We start from the raw sequence: 27,591 nt of genomic DNA on the forward strand, positions 1-27,591 counted from the left end.
GTTAGCCCACTCGTCCTAAGGTCTCCACGGGAACCTGCCCCTGCTCCCTACACTTGGGGCTGGGGCCTGCTTCCCGCCCGCCAGCCCCTGGGGCCCCTCCCATTTGCAGGACTGCGCAGCCCCAGGCCCGCAGGCGGGAGCCAGGCCTTCCGGAGTCATCTCGGATGCACAGCACCTGGCAGCGTGCCTGGCGCAGAATAGCTGTCTGGTAAATAATTGTGGAATGAATGATGGAGAGAAAGACAGATCTCGATGAGCCCTCCAAAAAGGAAAACAGGAAACAGAAAGGAAGAAAGCAAGAACTGCTGCCCGGGGAGGTCATCTCAGCTCCGTCCTCGAGTCCCTGACGTCCCTGACCCACACGCATGCGCATGCACTCCCGTCAGGTCCCGTCTGCTGGGTGTCGGCCCAGCCCTCCAGGCGGGAGCAAGTTCTGAAGCTCAGTTCCACCATCCAACAGATTGGCTCCCCCTCAAAGCTCTGTGTCATCAGCAAATCCCATCCGCATGCCTTCTACATCTTCATCCAACCAGCGGGTAGAGAGACCCGACCCGAGCCACGGAGACCACCCTGTGCCTCCGCCCGGTCAGTGCCAGAGCTCCCACGTCCTGTACGTATTGCACGCCCGGTGCCACAGTCAGCCCTTCCCTTTCATGACTTTATTTCAGCGATTTTCAACTTTTTCATCTCACGGCACACATGAACGCATTACCAAAATTCTGCGGCACACCAAAAAATATATTTTTTGCTGGTCTAACAAAAAAAATAGATCTAATTTTGATTCATTCGCATCAGATGGCTATCGTTGTGTTGGATGTTGACATTTTCTATTTGACAATCTAAGGGGAAAAGGTTCAGTTTATTGCGTGTTTTAAAAATTCTTGTGGCTCATCAACGTGCCCCTTGTGGTGCACCAGCTAAAGTCGCTGCCCTGGTTAATCCTCACAACCAGTTCTGTGAGAGGGAGCCATTAGTACCTCCAGTCCACACCCAGACAGACAGCAGTGCAGACATCAGACTGCACGGCCCAGCCTCCCCAGCGGTTCCAAGTGGCCATTCGAGTGAAGTTTGGCCAGTGAAATATAAATGAAAGGGGTAACCTGTCTGGCGTAGCTCAGTGGATTGAGTGCGGGCTGCGAACCAAAGCATCGCAGGTTCGATTCCCAGTCAGAGCACATGCTTGGGTTGCAGGCCACGGCCCCCAGCAACTGTACATGTATATCTCTCTCCCTCTCTCTTTCTCTCTCTTTTTCCCTCCCTTCCCTCTCTAAAAATAAAATAAATAAAATATATATAAAAAAGAAAGGGGTACATGCTGTTTCCAGGCCTGGCCCATGCAAACCTTCCACATAAGCTCTTCCATGCTCTTCTCCCCTTCCGATTGGTTGAAAGGCAATGACCCCGTGGGCGATCTGGCACATACTGAAAATGGCCAAACCTCCATTAGCCCAGGTCCCTGAATGACTACATGGAGGAGGGCCATTCTGAAAACCCACCCAATGCTGTTCCAGGAGAAAGAAAGGTATGTCTATTATTTTTGAACCATTATACAACTTATTATAGCAGCAACCCTAAGTAACTTATTAGCCACCTTAATTAATACAACTGGCTTTGGCATTAAAAAAAAAGCCCTGACTGGTGTGGCTCAGTGGATTGATCACCAGCCTGGAAACTAAAGGGTCTCTGGTTCGATTCCCAATAAGGGCACATGCCTGGGGTGCAGGCCAGGTGCCAGTGGGTGGGGCGTGAGAGGCAGCCACACACTGATGTTTCTCTCCCTTTCTTTCTCCCTCCCTTCCCCTCTCTAAAAATAAATAAATAAAGTCTTGAAAAAGAAAAAAGAAAAAAGAGGCTTGTCCTGGCCAGATAGTTTTTGTCAGAGAGTCATCCCAATAGGCCAAGGTTGTAGGTTTGATCCCCGGTCAGGGAACACACAAGAAGCAAGACATGAATGCATAAATAAGTGGAACAACAAATTGCTGTTTCTCTTTCTTAGCTCAATCAATCAATCAATAAAATTTACAAAGAGACTTTACAAAAAGCGGCTCCTCAATATTCACTTGGGAAAGAATAACTCCGCTTTGCTTTGTGTGGCACCTGATTGGCTTAGGCGCACCAAGTTGGTAAAACAGTCCCACGCGCCGCTGTGAGCAGGAAGAGACCCTGGCGTAAAGGAGGATGAGGGAAAGCCTTTAGAAGAAGGCAACACTGCAACTCTTTGGCAGAAGGAACTACCCCCCCACACACAACCTTAGGCTCAATTACCCCCTTGATTTTGGGGCCCTGACTTGGGCAGGCTCTGCATGTGAGTCCCTGACCAGTCCACGTCTAGAAACTGGGGTCAGAAAGTGGTCAGGCTTTGCAGACCCAGGTTTATTCCTGGAGGTGCCAAGAGGGGAAGGAGGGACAGACCTGCTGTGTAATCTGCAGGGCCCCGTGCAAAATGAACCCTAGTCAGAACATTAAGAATTCCGAAACAGTGATAGCATAGCACTAAACCGGGCCTGCCCCGTGTTACTGCGCTGGTCACGTGCATACAAAGCCAGCCCTGGTTAGGACAAGTTAGACTCCAGAGGCCAAAAGGTCTCAGTCAGCAGAGGCTGCCCCCAAGGGCAATGTCTACACAGCGATCAAGTGCCTGGCTGTAAGTACAGGTGAGTGAACCAAGCCGAATGAAGCAGAGCATTGGTCTTAACTTCATGCAAGATGCCAGCGCAAGAAGGTGCAGGGCAAATGAGCCAGAGTAAGACAGGGCCTGCTGGGCCACCTGATGCCCGGGAGGCGATGGGAGCTGGGCAGGGAGGGCCCTCGTGGCCAAGCTGGAACCACCGCAGGGCTGGTGTGTAGCCCAGTCCAGGCCCCCGCTCAAGAAGGCAGGAGCCCCCTTCAAAGTGGGTGGAAGATCCTTTCAAAAGCAATCTATTGTCCCCTAAGCTCTCAACTGAGCGCTCTGAGTAACACAGCAGGGGGAGTGAGTCTGCGTGTTCCTAGGGAACCAAGGGCCCGGAAAGCTGAGGACCAGACACTCTCATGACAAAAGCATAAATCCGTCCTTTCATTTCTCCTGCCTCGGTGTTTTTATACTTCCTTTTATTTTCCTTTAATGTCTCAATAAAGTCCCCTTTGAAAATTCCAGCCCAGCTCCTATATGCTAAGTGAAAAGGGGCAAGGAGAGGACAGAAAAATCAGGTAATAGAATTCCCTGGGTGGGGGGGATGGCAGCTGCCAGTCTACTTGGAGATCTCACGGGAGTTGTCACTATGTGTTCACACCTGGATCGATGGAGTAGCTGCAGCCAGCTTTCCTCTAACTGGAATGACCCCTTATTTCATCTCAGCTACGAGGGGTCATGGGGATCTTGGCACATGCACCAGCAGGCCGTGCAGCCCCAAGGCTGAGGAGCAGGGGCACTTCTCAAGGAACCCCTTGCAAGAGGTGCAATCAAATGTGACTTGGTGAGGAAGCTGGGCTCCTCTGAGCAGCCTCTCCTGGCTCCCCGAGTCACTGGCCAGTGGAACCCCAGCCCTCTCTGGGAGGAACTGCAAAAATCTCAATACTGGGCACAGGTGAGGAAGTCACAGCACAGAGGACAGAAGCTGCCCTGATCACACAGCCTCTCAGTGCTGGGACTGGACCTCAGGTCCCCTTAGGCCCTGTGTCACAGAGAGGGAGGGTGGAGAAAGCAGCAGGGCCTCTGTCTCTGACGAGGGAAGGCTCCAGTTGGGGTGGGGGTGGGGGGTGTTCACACAGTGGACCAACAGTGAGAAGCAGCTTTTCCCTCAAAGGCAGCTTCTTCCTTCAGCGGTGCCAGACAATCGAATCTTGGCCAGACAGCTATTTGCTAAATTTGGTTCAAAGGACTATCTTCTGTTAACCCTTCCATGTCTAAGCATCTGGGCGTGAGTCAGCACCACGCTGACCAAGCTGGCAGCACCTGGATTCTCCTCCTGAATACTCTACCGGAGGATTGTTTTACACAGGTCACAGGCCAGAATGAAAACAGACAGAGAGAGGGCAGAGTGAAATCAGGCAGCTGGCCACATGAAAGTAAGGCTGCAGGCCACGGAGTCTCCAGACTGTGGGCCATTAGGAAGAAAGACCATAACAAACGCAGGCATCAAGCCAGAAAAAAAAAAAAGAAGTCAGGAATTGTGCCAGAGGGTCAAAGGTTTGTGGGTCACGGAGAAATCAGGCCACGCAGGAGAAGGAAATCAGGCTTCAGAACAGACCAACGTCGCCTGTGATTCAGAAGGTCGGGAGGAGCTGTTCCTCCCAGTGAAACCAGGCTGTGCGCCACTCTGGCCGCACCCCCAGCCCCAGCCCCAGCCCCAGCCCCAGCCCCAGCCCCAGCCCCAGCCCCAGCCCCAGCCCTCCCTCCGCTGCGGGGCCCAGCCTCACTTGAGCTGCTGGGTAATGAGCTCCTCGTCGTTGAGGTAGCGCAGCCGCTCCTCCTCCACCAGGGTGCGCTGTCGCTGCAGCGGGTCCTCGTGCCGCCGTGCTGCCTCTGACACGCGCATGCTCAGCTCCGCCTCCGTGCCCTTCAGGAGCGCGCGCAGCGACTCCAGGTTTTGTAGCTGCCGAATGCAGATGGACCGATGGACCGGGGTGGGAGGGGATGGAGGCACGCATCAGGGAAAGGGCCGGGAAGAGGCAGGCAGAGGACAGCCCCATGCTGGGCGTGCTCCACAGCAGATGCGGCTGCTCGGCTGTGGCCGTGAGCAGCAGCGAAAGGGTGGGATGGTGGGGGGGCAGAAGCCAAGAGCTAAGTTCTGGGGAACAGAGGCAGGAGGAGAACGGCACGGGGACAGGGCAGGAAGAGTGCTGAGCTGGCCCATGCAGAAGGTGCGGCTGCATGACTGTGAAGTGAGCAGCAGCGAAGGGGTGGGATGGTGGGGGGGCGGAGGACAAGGTTACTATGCTGGGGAAATAGAGAGGCAAGGAGAACGGGATGTTTGGGGGACAACGAGTGGCCCTGTGTAGGGTCCTGCAGGCTTCGATGGACTCAAGCTCTGGGGTTTGATCGAGTTTCCGTGGCTGGGACGAGAAGACCAACTTAATCCTCGAACGCAATTCTAAGGCCAAGTTGGGGCAATGGTGGGTGTGGGTGAGATCTTATCCGTTGCCCAGATGGCAACTCTCTGCCCCCCTCCAGCCTGTCTCTGCTCATTAGTCTCACCTGACGGGCTCTAGGGCCCTCTGGAGGAGCGGGCACAGTGATGCCAGCATTCTCACTGGGGGGACCATCTGCCAGGCGGGGCAGGGCGGGGGAGCTGACGGGATCTGGGGAAAGGGCTTCCGCCAAGGGAGGGGAAAGGGATGCAGGGCTGGAAGGAACTGGGATTTCCCTGAGTACTGACGGGAGGAGGCGGCTCAATGAGCTGAACCAGGTTTCCAGGAGAGCGGTGAAGACTCAGGGAAAGGGAAGGAGGGCTCAGTGACAGGGACCCCAGCGAAGGGTTCGGTCTTGGTGAAGGGGACACAGAAAGTCAGCGAGGGGGGCAGGAGCTTGAGAGAGGGAAAGGGGAGAAAGCATTCGGACAGGGGCCCAGTGGAGGGCTCCGGGCTCGGTTGAGCGAGTAGGGGATGGGGCGGGACTTGTGGGAATAAGTTTCGGTACAAGTGGGTGGGTCCTGAGGGGGCGGGGCAGGGGCGACGTCCTGGAGGGAGCGGTACCTGGAGCTTCCGCAATTGCTGAAGCTGGCCGCGCAGGTCACTGGTGCTGTTCTGGAGGCCACGCAAGTGCAGCTGCATCTGCAGACGGCTGATGGCACTGGGCTGTCCCGCAGGGGTGCTGCTGGCTGAGGGTGGGGGAGGGCCGGACACTGGGGTGGCCCCGCTGCTCCGGCCACCTGACCCGCAGGCTGCAGAGGAACCACAAGGATGGGAGAAGAACAAATCAGGAACCTTGGAAGGGTTGGGGCAAGGTCCTTCACATACAGTAGTGACAGAGGCATGTGACTCTGACTCCCTGCCCCAGACGGTAGTCAGCCCTTCTGTGGGGGGCCGGGGCAAAGCCATCTTGGGCTGAGGTGACTACTCATTCATCCTTTCAAGCCCAGCGATATAGCTGTTGTTTAATCCCCACTTCACAGACTGGGAAATCTGAGGCTTGGAGAGTTTGAGGACCTGTGGAGGAGGGGGGAAAGGTCACTCACGTGCAGAGGGCGTGGCTGCTCCGTTGGAGCCTTCGATCTTCTCGCTGTGACACAGGGAAAAGATAGCTCTCAGAGGGTCCCTGAGTCTCCAGCCCCCTGATCTCAGGACGGAGACCCAGAGGAGGGAGGGCGCCCGCACCCAGAGTCACACTGGCAGAGCTGAGCCCAGGGCTCCCGCGGCCCACTTTCCCCTCCTCTTGCCCCAGCCACAGGCCCTGACTGGTGCTGGGGGAAGTGCTCACCTGGGGGTCTCGGGCTCCGAACCTCGTAGCAGGGCACTCTGCACCAGGCCTGTGAGGCTGGCAATCTGCTTCTCCATGGCCTCCATGCGCTCCCTGGGGAGGACGGTGGCTTTGAGCAAACCCTTTTCTAGGCATTGGATCCTCCTGCCCAGCCCCCCATTACACAGACAGGTCAAAGGGCTCCAATACCTAAGGATCAAGTCCACAGCTGACCACCCCCCCCCCCATATAATACTCATAAGCCCGTGTCCATCCGACAGGCACCCCCTCCCTCTGCAGCCTCACCCCTCACCACTGGCTCCCTACTGGGCCCCGGCCCTGTGTCTCAGCGCTGCCGCACGTTTTCCCCTTGCCTGGTCTGCCCTCCTCCCTGCCTCTTCTCTGAAGCCACCCCAGCGCCCCCAGCAGCCTTGAGGGACCCTTGTACACCCTCCCAGAGGAAGCACAGGGATTTTTTTAACATGTCTCCCCCACTAAACAGGGCAGCACCGGGTTTGCACAACTTGGTGTTGACAGTGCCCAGTGCACTGCCAGGCACACAGCCCACAGAAGACCTGTGTGAATGTCAACCACTTCTTACCTCTCAGCAGCACTGCCCAAGGGCGGGGGGTGGGGGGAGGCAGGTCAGTGCCCTGGTCACCTCTTCCAGCCCTGCATCCTTAGGAAGGAGCTGAATGGTGGGCAAGAGCTCCCCAAAGCGGAGGCTACCTAAGTGAATGCGCCTCTCTCTCTCCCCAGCCCTATTTGTTACCAGCACCCCCGCCCCGTGGACTTCAGCAGGCCCTGTGCTGGACAGCTCTCGGCTGCAAGTTCTGTCCGGGCGAGAAAGGCACTAAAGAGGTTCAGCCCGGGTCTCGGGGACGGAAACAGGTTCGGGGAACTGGTGTAAACCCAGGTTTCCAGAATCCTTGTCTGGGGCCCTTTTGTCACCCCTAAGGTCTCGCAAACAGAAGGAAAATACCATGTCCATCTTTCCATTGCCTTGCCTGCCTCATTCAAGATACCCCGGTGACCCCACTAGGCTACTTCGGGTCCACAAAGGACACAACAACCCTGCCACAAACTCTGTGGTGCCCCCTCTCCAACACACCCCGCCCCGCGCCCTGAGGTCTCGTGATCGCCCCTCACCTGGTCTCTGTGTCCTTCGCTGGCACAGGCGGCCCGAACCCAACGAGCGGACGCTCCCCAGGCCCGGGGAAGAGCTCAGAAGGGGGGACTCCGGCCGTGGAGGAGCCCCCGGTACTGCGGGTTTTGCCTCCGGGGCTCTCTGCGAAGACGGAGGAGCCCGAGTCCTTTCGGAAGGATTGGCGCACCGGTGAGCCGCGGCTGGGCGGCCCGGAGTAGGGACTGTGAGGCGGCGGGGGGCCTCCGGGTGGCGCTGCCACGTCGGCCAGCTTCTGCGGCGAGGAAGGCGGCAGGCGGAAGCCATAGCCGTCCCCGTAGAGAGGGCCGCCGCCCGCCGCCTTGTACAGGGAGTCCTCCAGGTCGGACTGCAGCGCGGCGGCCGAGTAGGTGCTGAGCGAGCGCACCGAGCCGCGCTTGTAGAGGCCGCCGGCACCCGGGTAGGCGAACGGGTCGCCGGCGGCCGCGGCCAGGCTCAGGCGGCCCTCGTGGAGCAGCCCGTAGGGGTCGGCGTAGAGGCCCTCGCCCTTCACCAGCACCATGCCGCCCGCCTTGTTCGCCAGGTCCTCGTCCGGCTTCACGTCGCGCCGCTCCAGGATGGCGCTGGGGCTGGGGCTGACGCCCTGCGCGGCGGGGGCGCCTCCCAGCCGCTCGGCCGCGTGGTGCACCGGGCTGCCGGCGTAGGAGGGCGGGCGCCCCCCGGCGTAGGAGAGGCGCGAGCGCGACGGGGAGCCTGACGGCAGCCCCGACGGCAGCCCGGACGGCAGCCCGGACGGCAGCCCCGGCGGCGGCGAGCTGGACGCCAGGTGCGGTGCGGGCGACAGGTTGTTGAGGCGCCGGGTGGGCGACGACTCCCTGGACGCGTACACCATCTCTCTCTGTGCAGAAGACAGGTCCGGGTCCCCACAGGGCTGGTCACAAAGACGTCCCCCTTGCTTGAGGAGCCAGCATCCTCCCCGTGACACTTAGAACCTCCCTTCCGTTCTCTGCCTCCCCTCGCCCCGGCTGCATCACGGGCCGCTCTCCCAGCAGGGCTCTCAGAAGGCGGGAAGAGGCGGCAGATGAAGAAGCCCAGAGGGGCAACCCACAGCCCACCCTACGACGACGAGGGGGTGGGGAAGCCCAAGGGGAAAGGGTGGTTCCTGAAAGAGTCGTCTAGACTATCTAGAGGTGTGCTGGAGAAATCCATGACCCCACCTCTAACGGAGGCCCCTCTGCTTCAGCCTCTAAGTTTTCTTCTCCCAAGTTGGGCCTGGCCCCTGCCGACAAGTTACTATGCCCCCAGACCTTATCTGCCCAGCCTCCCCAATCCCTGGGCACCCCCAGCCATACCCGGAGGTCCCCGTTGGTGAGGTGCGAGCCAGGGAAAGCAGCGTAAAGCGGCTCCTTCCTATAGATCTTGATAATGCTGCGGTCCTGGATGTCCCTGGAGGGCGGGGGGAGGGGCGGAGGGTCACCATCTCCCCGCCCCGTGTCGAGGAGCGGGCAGCTCCTCCAGGTGGAGGGAAGAGGGATGGCAAGAGGGGGCAAGGAGCCCCAACCCCTGCCTAACTCCTTGCTCAGTGGATCTCGGGCCTCAAGCTACCTGCCACCAACACGCACTCCCAGCAGCCTCCACCATGTCCACTCCCTCGGCCCCACGGCCAGTGTCGGGTCAGCTCGAGACTACCGGGGCCAGCAGGGGAGGACGACTTAGAGGGAAGGGGGTGGGGCTGCGATGACCGAGGAAGGGGGCGGGGCGGTAGGGCTCCGGGAGGAAAGAGGAAGGAAGGGCCAGGGCTTGGGTCCGGAGGGCGCTGGGGAATGGCCGGCATAATCTAGCCCCCCGCAGAGGAGGAGTACACGAGAGCCCACCCCTTCCACCCCCCTCGGGGCCACGCCCACCGGACGTCCTCCAGCTCGTAGAAGACGTTGCGAGCCTCGTCTTTGATGAGGATGGCGGTGTTCGGCGACTTCAGCATGCCCATGGTGAGCTTCTGCGGGAACATGTGCGCGATGAGGGCGTGCAGCGTGTCCAGGCTGCTGACCTCGTGCGTGATGTGCACCCGCCGAGTCTCCTCCCCGAACTGCAGGAACAGCACCCCTGCGAAGGAGACGCGGTCATTGCCGCCGCCACTGCCGCCACTGCCGCCACCGCCACCACCGCGACGGCGCTGCCGCCGCTGGCCAGGAGAGCAAGAGGGGGCTTCCGCAGCCGCGCCGGTCCCGCAGAGGCAGGGTCTGAGCCCCGACGCTGCTCCCGAGTGCAGATGCACCCAGGAACTCCTCATGCCGCTGACCTCTGAAGCCACCGCCCTGACCCCAGGCAGGCTGGAGCCCGAGTGAGGAAATGGATTTGGGGGCGGGAGCAGGTGGGACAGAAACTCAGGGGGGAGTCCTCGATGACGGGGAGAGGGGTGGAAGAGGTGACGGGGAGCTGAGCGGGAGAGGGAAGGAGGAGGCCTGAGGAGGAGGAGGAAGAGGCTGGGGGCGGGGAGGAGACTGCTGGGGGGTGGGAGATGGGGAGGGGAGGCAGAGGCTTCCAGGAAGATGGCTGTAGAAGATGGAATGGTGACGCGGATGGAGAGTGTTGCAGGGCGAGCAGGGCAGGGGGAGGAGCCAGTGGCCAGAAGGAGGGCGGACGGGCCGCCGTACCTGGGGAGCGCAGCTTGGTCTGGCTGGCTGAGCGGGAGAGGGGTAGGCTCTGTCGGAAGCGGTTCATCCTGCTGAAGCCCAGAGGCAGCTCGGCCTCCGACATGGTCTCCAGCGACTCAGCTGAGGCGTAGGACAGCTTGGCCGCCTGGTCTGCCAGCCCGGGCTGGGTTCCCTGAGTGTGGCGCGAGCTGCGGGTCTGCAGAGGCAAGGCGGATGGAAGCAATGGAGCCGAGCCCTTCGCTCTGCCCGCTCTGCCGGCCTCGCCATCCGGGCCCTGGGAACTCCCGCTAGCCAGCAACAGACACACGCGCAGGAGGGCCTCCCGGATTCCTGACTTGGCTGTGTGGCTGCAGGAGAGTTCCCAACCTCTTGAGGCCCTGGCCTCCCTGGGACACCCAGCAGGTAAGGAGTGGGCAAAGGACTCAGGCACCCTGGGAAGCCAGACAAGAAACCATCTGAGCGGGAGCCACGGGCACACCTGCTATTTTAAGCTTCCAAAGAACAACAACATAAATTTGTCACTGAGGTGAGCAGCAGAATCGTTGAGCAAATTGGGGCATTAGTTCCAGACATTAATTAAGCGACAGATTGGTGAGCGGCGAATTTATCCTTCACGGAGTTCAGAGGATCGGGTTGGGGGCAGGAGGCAAGACCCAGGGAAAACGCCAAGAGAGCTAGGGACCCCAGGATCCCAGCTCTGGCAGTGTAGGGTGTGGGTCCTCACAGAGCTGGGCACGATGCCCTTGACTTAGGGTTAACTGGGAAAACCATCCCAACCCCCTCAGAGCCAGCTGGACCCCAGTTTCACACAGATGGCCTGCCTATTACATGCAATGCACATGCTAAGCCTGGTGTGAGCCACACGTACACATGACATTAACTGCTAGGCCTTAGCGACTCCCTGCAAAGCACATGCCGCCACACAGCCACCGAGCTAGCCTCCCAAAACACCGCCCTGGCACCCGCCATGGCAGCCCCTTGTGCCAAAACTACAGCTGAGGGCCAGGGAAGGGTGTCACCCAGTGACCGTTCCCGACCCTGGGGACAGTTTGGTTACTCTCTCCATGGGGAAGGAGTCACCAGGGTTTCCACTGCACTTTAAGAGCCTAATTTTGGCTGAAGGCTAGGGGCGCAGCTCAACCACAGCTCCTGCCATTCTGCCCCGGCCCCTCCCCGCAACCCTGGTTGTCGTCAGAGACTCATTTATTTAAGAGAGAAAGACTATGAATCAGATCTACATCATGCTGTGTTATGTACATTATGTACATATATAGATTGCATATGCATATGAGAATTACATACGTGTATTATCAGGAAAAATCATGTTGCCCAATTCTATTTCTCTGTAAAGTTAATTGCCCGTTTTAAACAGCAAATCACTCAAAACCATTAACATTGGTTGTCTCAGGGTCGAGACGGCTTCTCTTTTTCACGAGTGTGCGTGCTAACCTTCTCTGTATCATTCCAATTTTAGTATATGTGCTGCCGGAGCGAGCACTCTCTTTTTACCTTGTACATTTTCTGCTGGGCAAATGTTGCACAATCAGAATGTCACTTTTATAATTGTTTAAAAAAACAGTAAAAATACCTCTAAAAAGGAAACATTTATTCTCTTCCCGGCTCTCTCCTTCCCCAAATCCTGATTAACCCCTAATCAATCTCCATCTTCATATTAACTCAATTAAATGTTCCAACTGGATTAGCACTCTCGAAAAGAGAGAGCATCTTCCTCTGATGGGCAATGTGCCCAGCTGTCCCCAAAGTGACCTCAAGGGCTCAGGGATGTGGAAGGACAGACTTGGGGACCTCAGGGGGTGTCCAGCCTCAAGTACAATGCCCTGGCCATGGGTGGACATGGGTCTTGGGAGGAGGGAGGTGGTGTAGGAACTAGGGGGTGAGGGGAACGAGAGGATGCCTGCTCCCAGACTTTGGGCCGCACAGCTCAGGTCTGGGTCCACCACCAGTGCCAAACTGTGACCTTCTCTCTCACCTCAGCCCTGAGGCAATGTGGGAAACCGGGTCTGGTCTGGTGGTGATGGGGTTGCCAAGCAACTGGAAGGTCAGTGGCTGCCCGGCTGATGTGGACGAGGGGCTACAGAATTAAGGCAGAATGAGCGGCTCGCAGGGATGAAGAGCAGGAGGCGGCCGCAGTGCCTGGGGGGCACGGGTGGGCTTCCAGTAAGAAGATGGAACCGTGGCCAGAAGGAAGGGCCCCGGGCGGGCGTCCCAGGGACTGCTGACTCCCGCAAAGGCAGGACCCTGCCCAGGGGCGTCTGGGGGGAGAGATGCCCACAGTCCCGGCCCCGTGGCCCTGTCTCCATCCTGGCCACCTTTCTAGTCCCACAGCCTTCGTGGGAAACCCTCTTGAGAAGAGAGAAAGCCTGTTTTCAATTCTCTCCATCCCTGGGATGAGACGACAGGGCAGACCAGAGGAAAGCGTAACATGTAGGAGGACTTCCCGATTAGGAGGGAGCTGGCGGGAAAACAAACAGTGATTCAGGCAGAGCCTCCCGCAGGTAGGAAGGGGCGGCCGGGGGCGGCAGCGAGCACCTGTCACTGGAGGCGTTCCAGGGAGCCGATGACTCCTGGTCTAGATCGCACAGAGGGAACCTTGAGTGGGGCCGCAGCCTGGGCTCGGAGGTTCCCAAACACTCCACGGACCGGGGCAGAATCATGTGGGGGCTTTCAAAGATATTTTCCAGGGCCCCACAGTCCCTGAATCAGAATCTCTGGGGTGTGGGGCATGGGGTTCAAGATTCTGACCAGTCCCCAAAACGATTCTGATGTGGGAATCAAGTCAGCCTCTGTGATTCGAAAGGCGGATGATGGGGGCCGCCATGGGGGGACTCCCTGAGAGCCGGACGCAGGGCCTGGGACACGCAGCATCTCATTTCTTCCCTCTCTGCAGCAGCTCTACGGTGCAGATACTGCTATGCCATGCTACAGAGCAGAAACCGGGCCCCGGGGCTTACGTAACTCACTCAGGTCACCCAGCTAGTTAGTAGCAGGCTGGAATTCGCCGCCAGGTGGTGTGGCTCTCGAATTAAACCACTCCACGCTACTGCCTCCCCCGGAAAGTCTATGCCTGATGCCGTGGTTCTCTGATTCGAGGACGTCTGCTCTCTGGGAGTGTGCATGCAAACAAGACGCTTGCTGCAAGATGACACTGGGGAGTCTGGGACGGATACCTCCCAGCCCCCGTCATGATGCTTGGGACCTGAGGGGGCAGCACACAAGCGGCAGTCTAACCTGGTTCAGCTCTGGGCCCGGGTGCTAAGGAAGGTGGCGGAGGTGTTTCCCCGGGGGGTCTGTAGGATGCCCTTGAGGGGCACACAGCTCCTTGGCGATAGATGGTTCAGACTCCGCAGAGGAGGCAGGAAGGCCCCCATCCCTGAGCTTAGCTTAGCCCTCCACCCAGGCAACAGGTTTAGGGGTGCAGAGCTGTGAGTCTCTTGCCTGGCATTGACCAGCTCCCCATAGTGGGAAGTCACAACAGGATGAGGGACCCATCACAGTACCAAGGCCTCCCTGGAAGATGAAGCTCTAGGATCTGAGTTCAGAGAACACGGCCCTCAACAAGCTCAGGGGATCCAGGCCCCTGCCTCAGAGCCAGCAGTCGGGGCCTGGGAAAGCCTGAGTATCCCCAACTCGGATCCCCAGCAGGGGTGGCCGGAACTCCCATGCTGGGTCCACAGGCCCCTGGCAGGCAAACCCAGACTCTCTCAAAGCAGCAGCCACAGCCTGCAGCCCCAAGGCCCTCTGCCCGCACCAGAGGGTCCCGTGCGGCCGCACACCCCTGTGCAAAGCGTGTGCAGGGAGAGGTCGGGCAGGAGAGCACATGCAGTTGTCACGGAAGCAGAAGCAGCGCACACTGACCTTGAAACTCCAGTAGTTTGGCTGCTGATGGAAACAAGAGAAGAGATGGTTATGAGGGGCTGGGTGAGGAGTGAAGGGGCAGGGGTGGGTTAGAGACCTTTGGGGCTCAGCACTAGGCCCTGGGACAAGGACCCTCAGGGGCCCCCCACCCTCTGAGGAGTAGGAAGGAAGCTCTGCCTGGTATAGCCCGTGGTCTGCTGAGACCCGGGATGGCCCTGAGCAGGCTCCGGGGGTGGGGGTGGGGAGATCCACTCCAGGTATTTACAAGCCACACAATCCAGTCACAGTAACTGTCCTCAGAAAGGTACGGGTGGGGAAAGGCGCCAATGACGGTGGTACGGGGAACCCAGGAGACAGTGGCAGAAATGACTCAGAGCTGCGGGGTCAGAGAAATGGCATCTGGTTGTGGCAGGCCAGGAGAAACTTCCCAGAAGGGGTGGCATTTAAGCTAGATCTTGAGAAATGAGCGGCTCGGAGCGGGTAAAGGCCAGCCGAGTGGAGGGGAAAGCGTGGGCAGGTGCCCTGGGGCAGACAAGCGGAGTGAGTACAGCGGGAATAGTCAATGGTCCCATTTGGCTGGGGTACAGGGCCTGGGAAGTAGGAGATTAGGCTGCAAAAGGGGGGCTGGGGCCTGAGGACTGGGCTTCCGTGCCGAGCAAACTTCTGTAGACTTAGCAGGTCGGATGAGCAGAAAGTACGTGAGTGAAGCACAGAGGGGCTAGAGCTGGACCCCGGGAGGGTTGACGGGGCAGGCAGTGGAAGAGGGAGGCCTGAGACCAAGGCCAGGGCAGGAAGGCCCGTTAGCATGACAAACCCGGGTCACAGAGAAAGGTGGACAGCTGTCAGCCACCTCACAGCCCTGGGCAATGGGTGGGAGCCTCGGGCAGCGGAGGGGCTTGGGGAGAGTGAGAGCATGGGCCACACCCTGCGGCCAGAGAGAGGAGAGGGCGGGGCTCTTTGCACACCTAGCACGGGGGGGGGGCTGGGGGGGAGGGCGGGGGTTCAGGGCCCTCCTCATCCACAGCCTCCCCTGGAGGCCAGAAAGCCCTTTTGGATTGCTGAGGACAGGAAGGAGTGGCCCCGGGGGCCTGACTGGCTCTTGGCAAAGCCGAGGGCACCCTGCTGACCGGTGCCAGCCTCGGCGGGAGGACAAGAGGCAGCAGATGGCCCGGCCCTGGGGTGCCTGGCACCAGCAAACAAGATTCCCCGAGCCTCAGAGCCACTGGCAGAGGAGAGGGACACTGAGGGTCCCCACTGGGAGGAGAACCCAACATTGGGCTGTCTTGGGCCACCTGAATGCTTTAGTGACAAAGAGGAGTTGGACAGGGGCTGGAATGGAGGCCTTTTAGGGTGGGGGTGACGCCAGGCCAAGGTGGGGGTAAATTGGTTCACTCTCCAGGGACACTCCTGTCTACCCAGTCTAAGCTACCATCCCCAACTCTCCCTCTGGCACTGGACCTCAGAGATGCAAAAAATAGTATTGTAACATTGCAGGCAGGGAAAGGGGACAGCAAAGTCTGTGCCCCAGCCAGTGCCTGGAACAGTCCATGGACATGTGCCACCCCCACGGGTGCCAGGGGTGCCCACAAATGCCAAGGGGAGGGGAGGCCCAAGGCTGAAGTAACAGGCTCTTGCCACAGCTGCCTTGAGAAGGGGAGGGGCGACAGAGCGAGTGGACACGTGGGGGCCAGGCAGAGCCAGGCAGAGGGCACTGGCAGGTTTATGATGAGAGTCATGTCTGCAGTGCCCGTGGTGACGGACAGCTCTGCAGAGAAGGCGGCTGTCTGTCATTTACCGCCACCATCACCCTGTGTATGCTCAGGCCACCCACAGCCCCTGCACCACGACATCCTTGACGGGGACATCACCACAGGCATACCCAAAGTGACAAAACACACCCACAAAAGGACACAAGCGCTTCGAGAGAAGCCCTCCACGGCTGGAAACCACCCCAGAAACAAACACACTCGGAGATGGAAATATTCGGAGGTGGACCACCCCCACTCCTGCACAGACACGCAGCCCCCACAGGGCCCTGACTCCTTCACACACACCCCGCCGCAGGCGCCACTCCAGGCAGAGACGCAGAGGCACCGGCCCTAGTCACACCCCGAGAATGTCCCCCAGAGAGTCCCAGAAACCCAGAGGGCCAAGGAGACCCACTCACACGTACGAGCACAGATACACACTAGATGCAGAAACACCCACCGCAGTAGACAAGCGTGCAAAGAGAAGGTCTCGTCCCTCCTTTGCTGCACTAGCTAGGGCACGTGCCTCTGGCCACCTCAGCCAAAATCCCCTGCCCATGATGTCCCAGACACCACGTGTCAGGTAGATGCACCCCTGATTCAAAAGTGGCAGAAGATGCCCCACCCCCATCCAGCCCCCCGAAGCCCACACATCCCATCAGTACGTGCAGATGGCTGGGGCCCACCTGCTTCTGGAAGGGGTTCAGGGATGGGGCCTGTCCACAGCCGTACTGGCTATGCCCTCATGGGCCTGCCTCGGGGTCCCAAGACTGGCACATCTATGGGGCAGTCAGACCTGCAAGGGAGGGGTTCCAAGCAGGGACCAGGGCAAAGGACTGGGGGGCACTAGTGCCACAGGAAAGGCCAGCCAAGTCCCACTAGATGGGAGGGTCGCTTCGTTTGTGCTTGGCCAACTTGGAGTGAGGCTGCAATCGTAGCCCTGGGCCTTCGGGTGCTGGCCTGGATAGCGCCCTCCGTGAATCCCGCCCACCCTCCTCTTTGGCAAGTGGGAAGAATGACCCTATGTTATGTTGGACCCGCCAGGAATGAGACCGTCTCCTGGCAACTCAGTGTCCTTCGAGGAGCAAGCCTGGGAGAGGCCCATGGGGATGCCATCCACCCGCTGTCTCTGCCTATTTCCAGGGTGTTAAACCCATGGGACAGCTGTGGGCGACAGAGCAGAGGGCTCCTCTCTCGTTCACCAAGGTGGGGCTCTCCCCGTCCAACCTCCAGCACCCTCCACCTCCTCGCCCCTTTCCCGGTTGTCTGCTCCTCCCGCCAGGCCCCCCACAGCGCCTGGTGCCCGGCAGGCCCTCCACAAATATTTGACCAGGAATGAATGCCAAGAAAATGGGAGGAGGGGGACATCTCTGAACACCCTCGGCCAGCACTGCTCTCTCCATCTCTTGGCACCCAGCTCTGCTCAGCCTTCTGGGCCCTTTCCCTAAGAATTTCCCAGCAACCCCCACCCCCGCTCCCCTTCCCCTGCCCTGCCCATCAAGGAGGGCAGAGGTGAGGAAGGGCCCAGGAGGGGTCTGGCTCTCCAGCTCAAGCCAAAACCTCCAGTCCCTGGGCAAAGCTGTCTTGGTCGCTCTAGTCAAGAAGGGGTCTCCCTTTCCCAGCAGACACTGAGAAAGCAAAATAAAGGGTAACCACTGTAGGGAAGAATCTTACAGGGGCGAGGGAAAATGTCAGAAGTTCAGAGAGGGTGAGATGGAAGCCCTCCGTCCACTCTCCAGGGAAAAGGCTTTCAGAAATGGGGGAGGGGCGGCTACTCCGAGTCCGAAGGAAGAGAGGCCAGAGGGTCCTCAAACTCCCTGGAGAGAAGAGGGAACAGCCTCTGCCCTGGGCGGGGGGGCTGGGGAGTTTACTCCCTTCCTCCCCCACTCTAGGGGCCTTTAGTGGGGTTCTTCCTCACCCCCTGCAGCTGGTCCCTCTCAAGGCTGTTCCCTGAGAGGGTGAGGTTCTGCCCCCTGGGAACCTGACCCCAGCTAGACAGCTGAGGTCCCGACCCTTCCTGGGCAGACGCCCCCTTAGGCTAGGCAGGTGCGTGACCCTTCTTGGCCTCGAGCCGCTACAACGCATCCTCCGGGGAGGTCGCACCTCTGCCCCTTCATACCGCGGCTCCTCGTTGACCAGCACACACACCCACCTCTCAACTCCTGTGAACACGCGTCCACGTAAACACCCGCCCTCCTAGGCTGGAGCTACGTAACGCATCCCGAGGCCGCCACCTCCCACCGCGAGGCACATGCGCGACTCCCCCAGGTGTGCTTCCCGGCGCTCTCAGCCCCTACCCCTTCCCAGCGCAGTGTGTGTGTGTGTTGGGGGAGGGGAGCTGCGGGACCTGAGCGGCGCGGGGGGCGAGAACGCACCCCGGAAGGTCATGACTTTCCGAGGTTGGAGGAGGGGTCACCCACCGCATTTCGGGGTGGGGGTCCAGCCCACGCGGGAGACGGCGAACGCCGTGTGGGAGTGAAGGGGGCGTTTCTCAGGGATCTGGAGCCACAAAGGCCTGCGCACCCCCACCCCTCGGAGCCGCTGAGCAGCCCTCCCATCTCCCTGCCCCGGCTCCCCGCAGAGCCTGAGCCCGCGACCCGGACCCCCGCAGCCGCTCCGCTCCCCCTTACCTGCGGCCACAGGTGTATCCCCCGAGCCCCAGGTCCCGCGTCAGGCAGGGGAGGGGGAGTGGCCCCAACTCCCACCCGCCCGGGCTCTCCCCTCCCCCGGCCACCTCCGCAGCCGCCGCCGCCGCTGCCGGTGCCCTTTGCTGCAATGCGAGAGCCGCCGCCGAGCGGGCCCGGGCCCCGGTCGCCTCGGTAACCACGACTCCACCTGGCGCGGCGCAGCGCGGCGCGCCGCCGTGCACATCCTCTCTCCGGCCCCCTCCCCCGGCGCGGCCCCGCGGGCGCAGCCCCGCCGAGGAGCGGCAGAGGCTACTGGCTGCGTCGCCGCGGTCACCCGATACGCCGGCCCTAAGCCCAGGACTCGGGTTGCAGAAGGAGGGAGGGAGGTTAGACAGCCTAGTGGAAGCGGGGGAGGGGCTGCGGTTTGGAATCTAGCCTCTGCTCCCTTCCCGGGGTCCTCTCCATGCCCCCTTCTCCAAAGATCAGGCGCAGGGTGGGGGAAGGAGAGTGTCTTGTCCCCCAACCCGCCACTGCGAGAGCTCACAGCCTCTACCCACCAGTCCTCTCTGCACCGTCCCCCTACTGGTTCCACCATGACTCAACTCCCAGCCCAGTGTGGGAGGCCTAGCACGCCTGTTTCCTGGACGGCTTCCGACCCTGCTCTGCTGTGTGACTTTGGTACTTGCTGAACATCTCTGGTCCTGCACTTTGCAAAGAGGAGCCTCCCGCTCAGCCACGGGCAGTGGGAAGTGTTTGGTAAGCACTGAGTATGGAGTGATGACCCAGTGCTGCGCACAGCCACTTCTCTCAACAATTCCAGGGTTTCCAGGCGAGGGTCCCTTCAAACTCTCCTCCTTCCTCCATCAGAGCAGATGTGGGCAGGCCTCGAACCCCTCGTCAAGGCCAGCCTCACTCCTCTTCATCACCCCAGCCTTATCCAACCCCAAGACACTCCATCCAGAGAGGCCTCTGCGTGCCCCAGGCACAGTGCGCCTGTCCCCTGCCTCCTCACCAGCCCCGTTCCTGCCCCGTTTTGGCCTTCTTGTGCACTTGGCCACTCGGGACAAGGCTGTCCCACTTGCCACCCAGTCTTGGGGGCAGACACATCTCGTTCCCGGAAGTTCAGCCAGGATGGATGGGGCAGAAAGCTGGGAAAGGAAGGGGGCGGGGCGCCCTGTGAGTGATGCTGCGCCACGCCCATCTGTTGCCAGACTTGAGTTCACTCAGCTGAAGCGCTGGTGCTCTGGAGACGGGTCCTTCCCTGGGCTGACACTTTTTTTTCCCTACGTCTTAAAAAAGGTCAAGCCTTGCTGCCTCTCCCCAGGAGAAGCCAGGTGTGTGAGGAAGTGGAGCAGGCACCCACACTAACTAGCCCCTGGCTGCCTGGACCCTGCACCTCCTCAGCCTGCTGTAGCTGACCACCAAGTCGAGGCCCCCTCGGGGCTGCCCTTCCTCCAAGTAACGCTGACTCCCTGACCCCGCCTCCCCGTTGGGGCCTCGAGTGTCTCTTGTTCTCCCACGGCAGTGTCCTGGCCTGAGCTGGGAGCCCAAGCCCCGTCCAGGTGTGCCCCTGTCTGAGATAAGCTCCAGCTTCCCATCAGGGACAATGAAGCTGGACGGGGAAGCAGGAAACAACTTGAGAACAAACAGCCAGATGCCAACGTCTTCTTAAAAGTTTGAAACTAAGCCCTGAGCATGGCAAGAAGGATGGGAGAGAGACATCATGAAGAACTTCCTAGTGGTAGGACATCGGGGGAGGCTGGGTCTGCTCGGAAATGGAAGGGTGGGGTGGGGAGGGGGTGGGGAGATGGTCTGCAGCGGGGTGGGGATTAAGTTCAGGGCATAAGAGACTCCTGAAAACCAGTGGGGTGAGGGTGGGGGAGGGGCTCCTGTTTAAAGGAGAAAAGAACACACACCAAAAAAAAAAATATTTAAAAAAAAAAACCTGAGTATTCCCCCTCAAAAAATTTCTTCCCCAAAGCCAAACCTGGCTACAGCTTTGGGGAGGGAGTGGTAGGAGTTAGGCAACCAGGGGGATGAAAATGAGATGCAAAATAAAAGTCCTGGATATCCCCCCTCCAAAAAATAATCCTCCCCAAAGCCAAACTCCGACAAGGGTTTGGGGTTGGGGTGGAGGCGGGTGACTCACCTGGGCCGGCTGGCCAGCCCCGGAGGGGGCGGAGTCGCCGTGGAGGTGGGAGCAGAGGGAGCTGAGAAGGCACACGGGGTCCACGGTCCAGCCGCCGACCTGTGTGTGCGAAGCGGGGGACACCCCATTAGGGGGAGCGGGCGGGAGCCGCTGGGGAGGGGGGGCTGTGATGGGCAGGGAGGGGGGCTCCTTCACACCTCCGAGGGACTGGGGACACTGGCTAGCCCCTTGGGGGGGCTGGGCCTCTAACTGGAGCCCTTGGTCTGTTTCTGCACAGTTTTCTCTCCTGCCAGCCTCGGGGCTGGCTGAGCCCAGGGGAAAGGCTTCCCCACCAGATACGCCTAGGTCCTTTCCTCCATTTCTCAACCCCCTGTCTGTACACTCCACCAGGAGCTGCTCCCCCCTTCTCTCCTCCTCCAATTCTTCGTTGCCCCCTCACTGAAGACATCCCTTCCTGCTTCACAGTGGTGAGAACCATCCGAGGGGTCCTCGCCCCGGGGTGCCCCTTCCCCCCACCCTGCACCGTCCTTCCCTGCCATCTCAGAAGACACAACTCTCCCACCGCAAGGCGACCCTACTCCGAAGGCTCCAAGCCCATGGCCTTCCGACTCCTCCAGGGCTTTTCCCCATGGCCCCCCCTACCCCCCCCCGCCCCCCGCACCTTCACGGGCACTCATCCCCACTCGTCCCATAAACATTTACTGAGCCACACTGCACTTAGGCACGCAGCATTCCGTGGCAAGCGAGCCCGCCGTGGGTCCTGCCCACTTACACTCGACGGGAGGGAACCAGTGAGCCGATGAGTAAACAGATGAATTTGATAGTGAGTGGCTGTGTTTTGATTCATTTATTGAGTATTTACTGATGCCTACTCCATGCGGAAGAACGTGCCAGACACGGAGGAAGCCCTCAGACACGCCCTCGTTGTCTCTCCTGGCCCTGCTGCCCCTGCGGCCGCCGCCTTGGCCGACTTGGTCTTTTTCTGGCCGAACCTCCCCAGGCAGGTCTGCAGCCAAGGGTCCCGTTCCCTCCCCGCCTCCAGTCTCCTCCGAAACTGGCCATTACCTCGCCACACCCCGAGACACGGGCCCTCGACCCCACGGACCCACGGATCCTGGCCAGTCCCAATGCCTTTCCTCTCCCGTCCCTCCTGACCCTTGCACAGCAGGTCCCACTTCCACTCTGATTTGATGGCGCTCAACCCCTCTCCGAAGCTGTGGCCCCTCTAGAGCCCAAACCGTACAAATGGTGTGCAACCGACATCCTGTGAATGCCCTTGCCCTCCTCACACTCCTCCCGCATGCTCCTGTCTCCCACCCAGCTCTCTCCTTTCTCCCCAAGGCACCCACTCTCTCGTCACCCAGGTTTTTCTGTCTTCGCCTCTTAGTGCTGGGCAGCCAACAAGTCTTGTTCCGTCTTCCCTCCAAGGGCCCAGGCCTTCCCCCTCAGTCCTCCTGGACGCACACCCTTCCTGCTCCTCCTCCTGCCTCTAGCCCCTCTTTCGTCCCCTCCTCCTCAGCGTGGAGAACCAGCTCGGCCCTTCTAGCCACCACACCTGGCCCCGCTTTCTAGTCTGCCCCCACACCTCCCGCTCACCCCAGCCTTCTGCGCCAGCCCCCAACGAACCATGCCCCAGCCTGTGCTCCCCTCCCCTTCCCAACACCTTCTACAACAACACTCTCTCTCTCAATGCCTCAGCAGTCCTTTTCCACCCTTCTAAGCCTAGTTTAGGTACCTCCTCCTCCAGGAAGCTTTTCCCGACCAGGCCTGCCCATCTGCTCTCCCCTCCTCCAAACCCTCTCCCGACTGGCTGGCTCCTCATATTGGCGTTTAACCATCTTTCACCCCATCCAGACCACAGCTGCCCCTGCTGCCTCCTCCCAAGCCGGAGCACACAGAGGGAACCCACGGGGGGGCAGTTCCCCGAGAGTGGGGGCCATATCTCCTTCAGCTCCCCCTTATCCCTCCAGACATAAGGTAAAATCCAGACATAACAGGGCGTGACATCAGGGGGCAGATGAGGTACCAGAAACGAGTCAATGCGTCCTCATCCCCTGCGGTGAGGACTGGGTAGGAACTCTCTTCCCCTTCCCCAGCCACACCCCGCAGTACCTGGGGAGGGGGGACAGAGCAAGACAGGCAAGGGAGCAGGGGCCAACACCCCGAGACTCGATGGAAAGGATGCTGATGGGATGTCCCACCCTGCTCTTGGTCCCTTCTTCCAGGGTAGATGACACCTGAGTCTCAGCAGCCATCAGGGTACCCCTCCCCAGTGAGGGACTGTAAGCAGAAGGCTAGATCCTGGAAGGAACTTTCCTACAGACAAGAAGTCATCCTTGGATGGACAGATGCATCCAGGAACCCAAGGGTCCAGGAGAGGTTGACAAGGGAAGCGTCCCCCCCCCCCATAAAGCAGGAGACAAGACAGGCCCTGGACCGGAGGCAGGGGCCCCAACTCCCCTTTAAGCCTTGCTGATGGCAGGAGAGAAACCAAGGCACAAGCGAGGTGGGTTCTAGTTACACAGAGAGTTTTGGGGGAAGGATGGGAGAGGAGGAGGTGAAAGGTCCCAAGAGTCCAGGGCTCTGTCCTTGCAGAAGCTGGGGACACACCACGTCCGGTCTGCTGAGGCTCTCACAGGGGCCCCTCACGGAGGGACAAGCCCCAAGGTCTCAACGCCACCTCTGGATGGACCCCCAGAGTCAGAACAGCCAGTCCTCAAGATGCCCCTCTTCCTCCAAGGCAGCCTTCCTGCCCCTCCGCCCAGTTCAAGAGCTTGAATTAGAGGCTGGGCTCTTTCTGCCCAATCCCGAGCTCCAAATTCCAGGACTGCAGGCGGAGGTCTGGAGGCTGAGACCCCATCCCCTCCCTCCCCAGGCTCCAGAAAAAGCTAACCAAGGCAACTGCCCAACTCTCCAGTCCTCCCCTCTCTGCCCCAGACGCTTCTCAGAATCCTCAGAATTCTCGGAGTCCGAATGAGCCTGGGGGCCAGGGAGCGTGGGCCAGACCCCTCCCCTGCCAGCAGGCCCGCCCGTCGCCTCCACCCCAGCCCCAGCCTGCAGCCGGCCCCCACTCACCTGCTCCCGCATCCTGTCCTGCTGACCGCGAAGGGCCAGGGCGTGCTGCGGGTACTTGCTCTTCAGGTGGTCCATGAAGGCATCGCGCTTGCGGTCGGCGTCCGCCTTCTGGAGCCCGCTGAGCGCCTCCAGGCTCTGGGCCGCGATCACCGTGTGCCGGCGCTCCGACGTGTGCACCAGCCCCACGTTAGAGAAGCGCCGGCCCCCGCCGCCCCCCGCCGCCCCCCCGCCCCCCCCCCAGGGTCCGGTACTCTCGCGGGTACTCCGCATCGTCTGCAGACAGCATGGGGGGGCTGCTCCGCTCCGGATCTGCGAGAGGGGAGAGGGGACACGGCGGGGTCACTGTGCGCCCGGCCTGGGGCGGCCCAACCCCGTCGGGGTCACTGGGGGAGGGGCGGGCCGGGCCTGGGTATAGCGGAGAGGCGCCGGGGTGAGGCAGGCGAGGCCCGCCCCCCTCTAGCGGACATAAGGAGCAGAAGCAGGGCTGGGGTGGATAGTGAGCCCGGAGCGGCGGAGCGCGGAGAGCAGGGGCAGGGTCCAGCTCCTTGCGCTTCTGCGGGTGGGTTGGCAGGGATGACTGCAGGTGAGGTGCTGTCCTTTGAGGGCGAAGAGGGTTTGGAAGCCGGGGTCCTGGACACCTATCTAGACATGCATCCCCTTCCTCCTTCCTGATGCTGGTTTGACTAGGTGAGGGGAGGTGGGTTTCCGTTTTAAATGCTTCCTAAAAGCTGTACCAAGGAGCCTAAACCGTCTTCCTTTCCTGAGCATCTTGTCAGGAGGGGCCGGGGCCCCAGCCTCCTCTGGGACTGGCGTGTTCAGGACTCTCTGGTCCTGAGGGCTGGGGATTGGCTTAGAAAGGGCGGGGACTAGGATGCGTGGGGGGCGGGGTACAAGTCGAAGGTCACAGTCAGGGCTTCCCAAGGAGATGGAGGCCCAGGGGCCGGGGCGTGGGACCCTTTCTCCCCTCCCTTCCCAGAGACAGACAGATGGACGGACAAGAAAGGCTGGGCACAGAGAGAACAGTGAGAGGTGGACTTGGGACGAACTCAAAGGAGGAAAAAAGCAGACAGAACAGATCAAGCCTTCCTTCTGGGACCCTTCCGTCCTTTCTGGGCGTCTCCCCTCCCAACACACACACACGAGTTCGAGATCTATGAGGGACGCACAGGGGACAAAGGACAGTACAGAAGCGAAGAAAGAGAAGGCCGGGGGTTGAGGTCCCCATGCAGAACTCTGCACGCCCCCCCCCTTCCCCACAGACCTGCTCGCCGGCCCTGAGCTCCTGTGCTCCCTAGACCCCCCAGTCTCAGCGCTGACCTCCCCACCGCCCAGCAGGCGACAGTGGCTCTAGGGTGTTCCAGGGGGCGGCAGGAGTTGCTGAGGCTAACCTCAGCCATGCTCCTAAGCATCGAACAGATTGCCCTCCCCCATCCCCGGAAGTCACCCCCACGGGGAGACAAACGCAGGCTTCCCCCACCCCACCCCCAGACAGTCCACCGTCCTCAAACAGCACCCCCCACAGGTAGCGTAGGTCTGGGGGTGTCGGGCGCTGCGGTAGACCCCTGCACTCCCCCACACAGGGGCTGACCCGAAGGGCCAACTGGGGCAGAAGAGGAGGAGGCTGAGGTTCTGCGGCCCAGCCAGGCTCCATGCAGCCCAGCCGCTCGTCAGCCCCCTCTGCACACACCCACGGCTGCCAGGCCACGGCCACCTCCTGCCTGTCTGAGCGGGGAAGTGGAAACGTAGCCACTTTGCAGGAAAAGCCACCCCTCGACCAACACACACACACACACACACACACACACACACACACACCCGGCTGCAGCTGAGGCCTGTAGATCTGGGGGACGCAGCCCAGGAGGGCCCAGCCCCTCCCACCAAGACCAAGGGAAAAAACCGCTTCTGTGCACACGGAGTTCCGCAGCTGCCGAGGGTCTGTCTCAAGGTCATTGTCATGGCCTATGAGCCTCCCGGGAACCCTGTCAGGGCGTGCTGCTGTGGCCCCATTTCCAGACGGGGCTACCAAGGTCAGAGAAGTCCAGTGACATGTCCAAGGCCACAGTGAGGGGTGGAGGCCAGCTCTGACCCCTGCCCCTCCTGCTGCACTTTTCCGAAAAGCGACAGTCATTTATTGATGGAGCACTGACACCCCGGGCCCTGCCTCCCCCCCACCCCACTAGGCACTCTTCCTTGTTTACCTGCGGCCACCCCTGGCCCCGGGCCTGGGGTCTCTCCCTCCTGTCCCCCCAGGCATCTGTCCCTCTCATCACAGTCACCACCCTCTGTTGTGCTTCCAAAGTGAGGTCCTGATGTGCACAGAACACTTTGGGAGAAGCTTTTTTTAAAATAGTTTAATAGTTATATCTTTATTTTCACAAGGATTAGAAAAACCTCAACTTGAAGGTCCAACCACTGATTTCATAGACATCATCCACTGGGGTAGCAGAGAGACAAGGCTTCCTTTCAAGTAAATTCATTTATTCATTCACTCGTTCATTCATTCATTTAGAGAACAGGGAAGGGAGGGAGAAAGAGAAGAAGAGAAATATCGATCCGTTTCCTCTGCACCCCGACCGAGGCCCGAATCCACAACCTAGGCACATGCCCTGACTAGGAATCGAACCGGTGACCTTTTGCTTTGCAGGACAATGTCCAAATCAACTGAGCCACACCAGTCAGGACTCAAACACATTTACATAAGTTCAGTATGAGCTACTGAAACACACACCCCGTTAATCCCATGTGAAGGTTCCCTCACAGGGAGGAAATTCACGATGGTGGCTCCTGACCAAGCGAGGCTGGGAACCCTGGGGCCATCTTCATGGGGACCCAGCACCTCCCCTTGAGGAGCTGTGGCCAAGGGCCCTGGACACTCCGCAGCCCTCTCGCTGCCCAGGACGGGTGGATTCTGCCCACGGCCCCGCTGCTGGAGCCCTACAGCCCTGCTCAGCCCCGCCGAGCCCAAGGGACCTCTCCGTCATGCCAGCCAGCCAGGCTTGTGGCCCCCCCCCTCCCAGAGCTCTGGACACACAGGGGTTCGCTGATTGGGACTGGTCTCCAAGTCTCCTCCCTGCCAGCACTTCCTTCCCTGGCGCCCTCGGGGGACCTCAGGGTGTCCGGGGTGGGACAAACAGTGTGCCCGCCTGAGACAGTCAGGGACTGGGGCGAGGTCCAGGGTCACCCAGGCTCTCCCAGGCGGACGAAAGGGGCCGAGGCAGGGCTGGTAGGGAGGGGTCTGGGCTACCAGAGCAGGCGGTGGGCAGGGCAGAGGGGAAGCGGCGGTGGCGGGGACAGCGGATGTGTGCTTGCGTGCAGCCTGTTGGTGGCTGCAGTCCTAAAACTGGCACGTGGGCAGCCGCGGTGGAGAGGGGGCTGCTGAGCAGGCCTGAGCAGCCAGTGAGCAAGGACGAGCTCCTCCCTGCCTCCTCGAGGTCAGGACTCGCCCCTGGGTGCCCAGGCGTCGGTAGAGGGGAGGGTCGGGGACGAGGCAGAAGCTGGGTTCTGGGGAGTGTCAGAGAGAGGGGAGGAGGCAGGGGTACAACAGTGGTCTCTGAGGGGGGTGGGTGGGAAGGAGGGGCTTTGATTTGAAAAGCTTTAGAGTCTGTTTAAGAACCTTTCAGACCCTCAGCTTTATTTGACACACACGGAAACTAGGCTGGGAAGGAGGTGAGGTGCCCGCACAGCCCAGGGCCCTAGCTCCCTTTCCCCCTCCCTCCTGCAGGGCTGCAGTGGCCTGGGGGCACGGGCCTGCACTTCTGGGTTGGGGGGCCACCCTGTCACCCTTAGGAGAAGGAGGCCCATGGGAGCTCCAGGGCTCGGGCGAGAATTTGCCTCGTTGAGTCGGCCCAGCCACCAGAAGTCAGAGCACGGCTAGGAAAAAAGCCAGGCCAGGGACACCCCGGATGTGGAGTCAGCTCCTTCCCTGAGGGACCCTGGGTTAGCCAGGCATTCGCTCATCCTGTC

At 60.4% G+C, this 27,591-nt stretch overlaps 1 protein-coding gene across 1 annotated transcript in view; it reads right to left on the reverse strand.

Moving 5' to 3' along the window:
* The window catches only part of SRCIN1 (SRC kinase signaling inhibitor 1), a 65,572-nt gene that overhangs the window by 16,983 nt on the left and 20,998 nt on the right, over positions 1-27,591 (reverse strand). Inside the window, 11 exon segments of the mRNA XM_045837152.1 lie at positions 4,399-4,574; positions 5,674-5,861; positions 6,156-6,199; positions 6,398-6,490; positions 7,526-8,397; positions 8,852-8,945; positions 9,404-9,602; positions 10,154-10,349; positions 14,030-14,050; positions 23,629-23,844; positions 23,846-23,937. Of these exon segments, the coding sequence (XP_045693108.1) occupies positions 4,399-4,574; positions 5,674-5,861; positions 6,156-6,199; positions 6,398-6,490; positions 7,526-8,397; positions 8,852-8,945; positions 9,404-9,602; positions 10,154-10,349; positions 14,030-14,050; positions 23,629-23,844; positions 23,846-23,937 (2,191 nt within the window).

The sequence above is a fragment of the Phyllostomus hastatus genome, unplaced genomic scaffold, assembly GCF_019186645.2.
Source record: "Phyllostomus hastatus isolate PE091 unplaced genomic scaffold, TTU_PhHast_1.1 phas_contig_210, whole genome shotgun sequence".
NCBI lineage: Eukaryota > Metazoa > Chordata > Mammalia > Chiroptera > Phyllostomidae > Phyllostomus > Phyllostomus hastatus.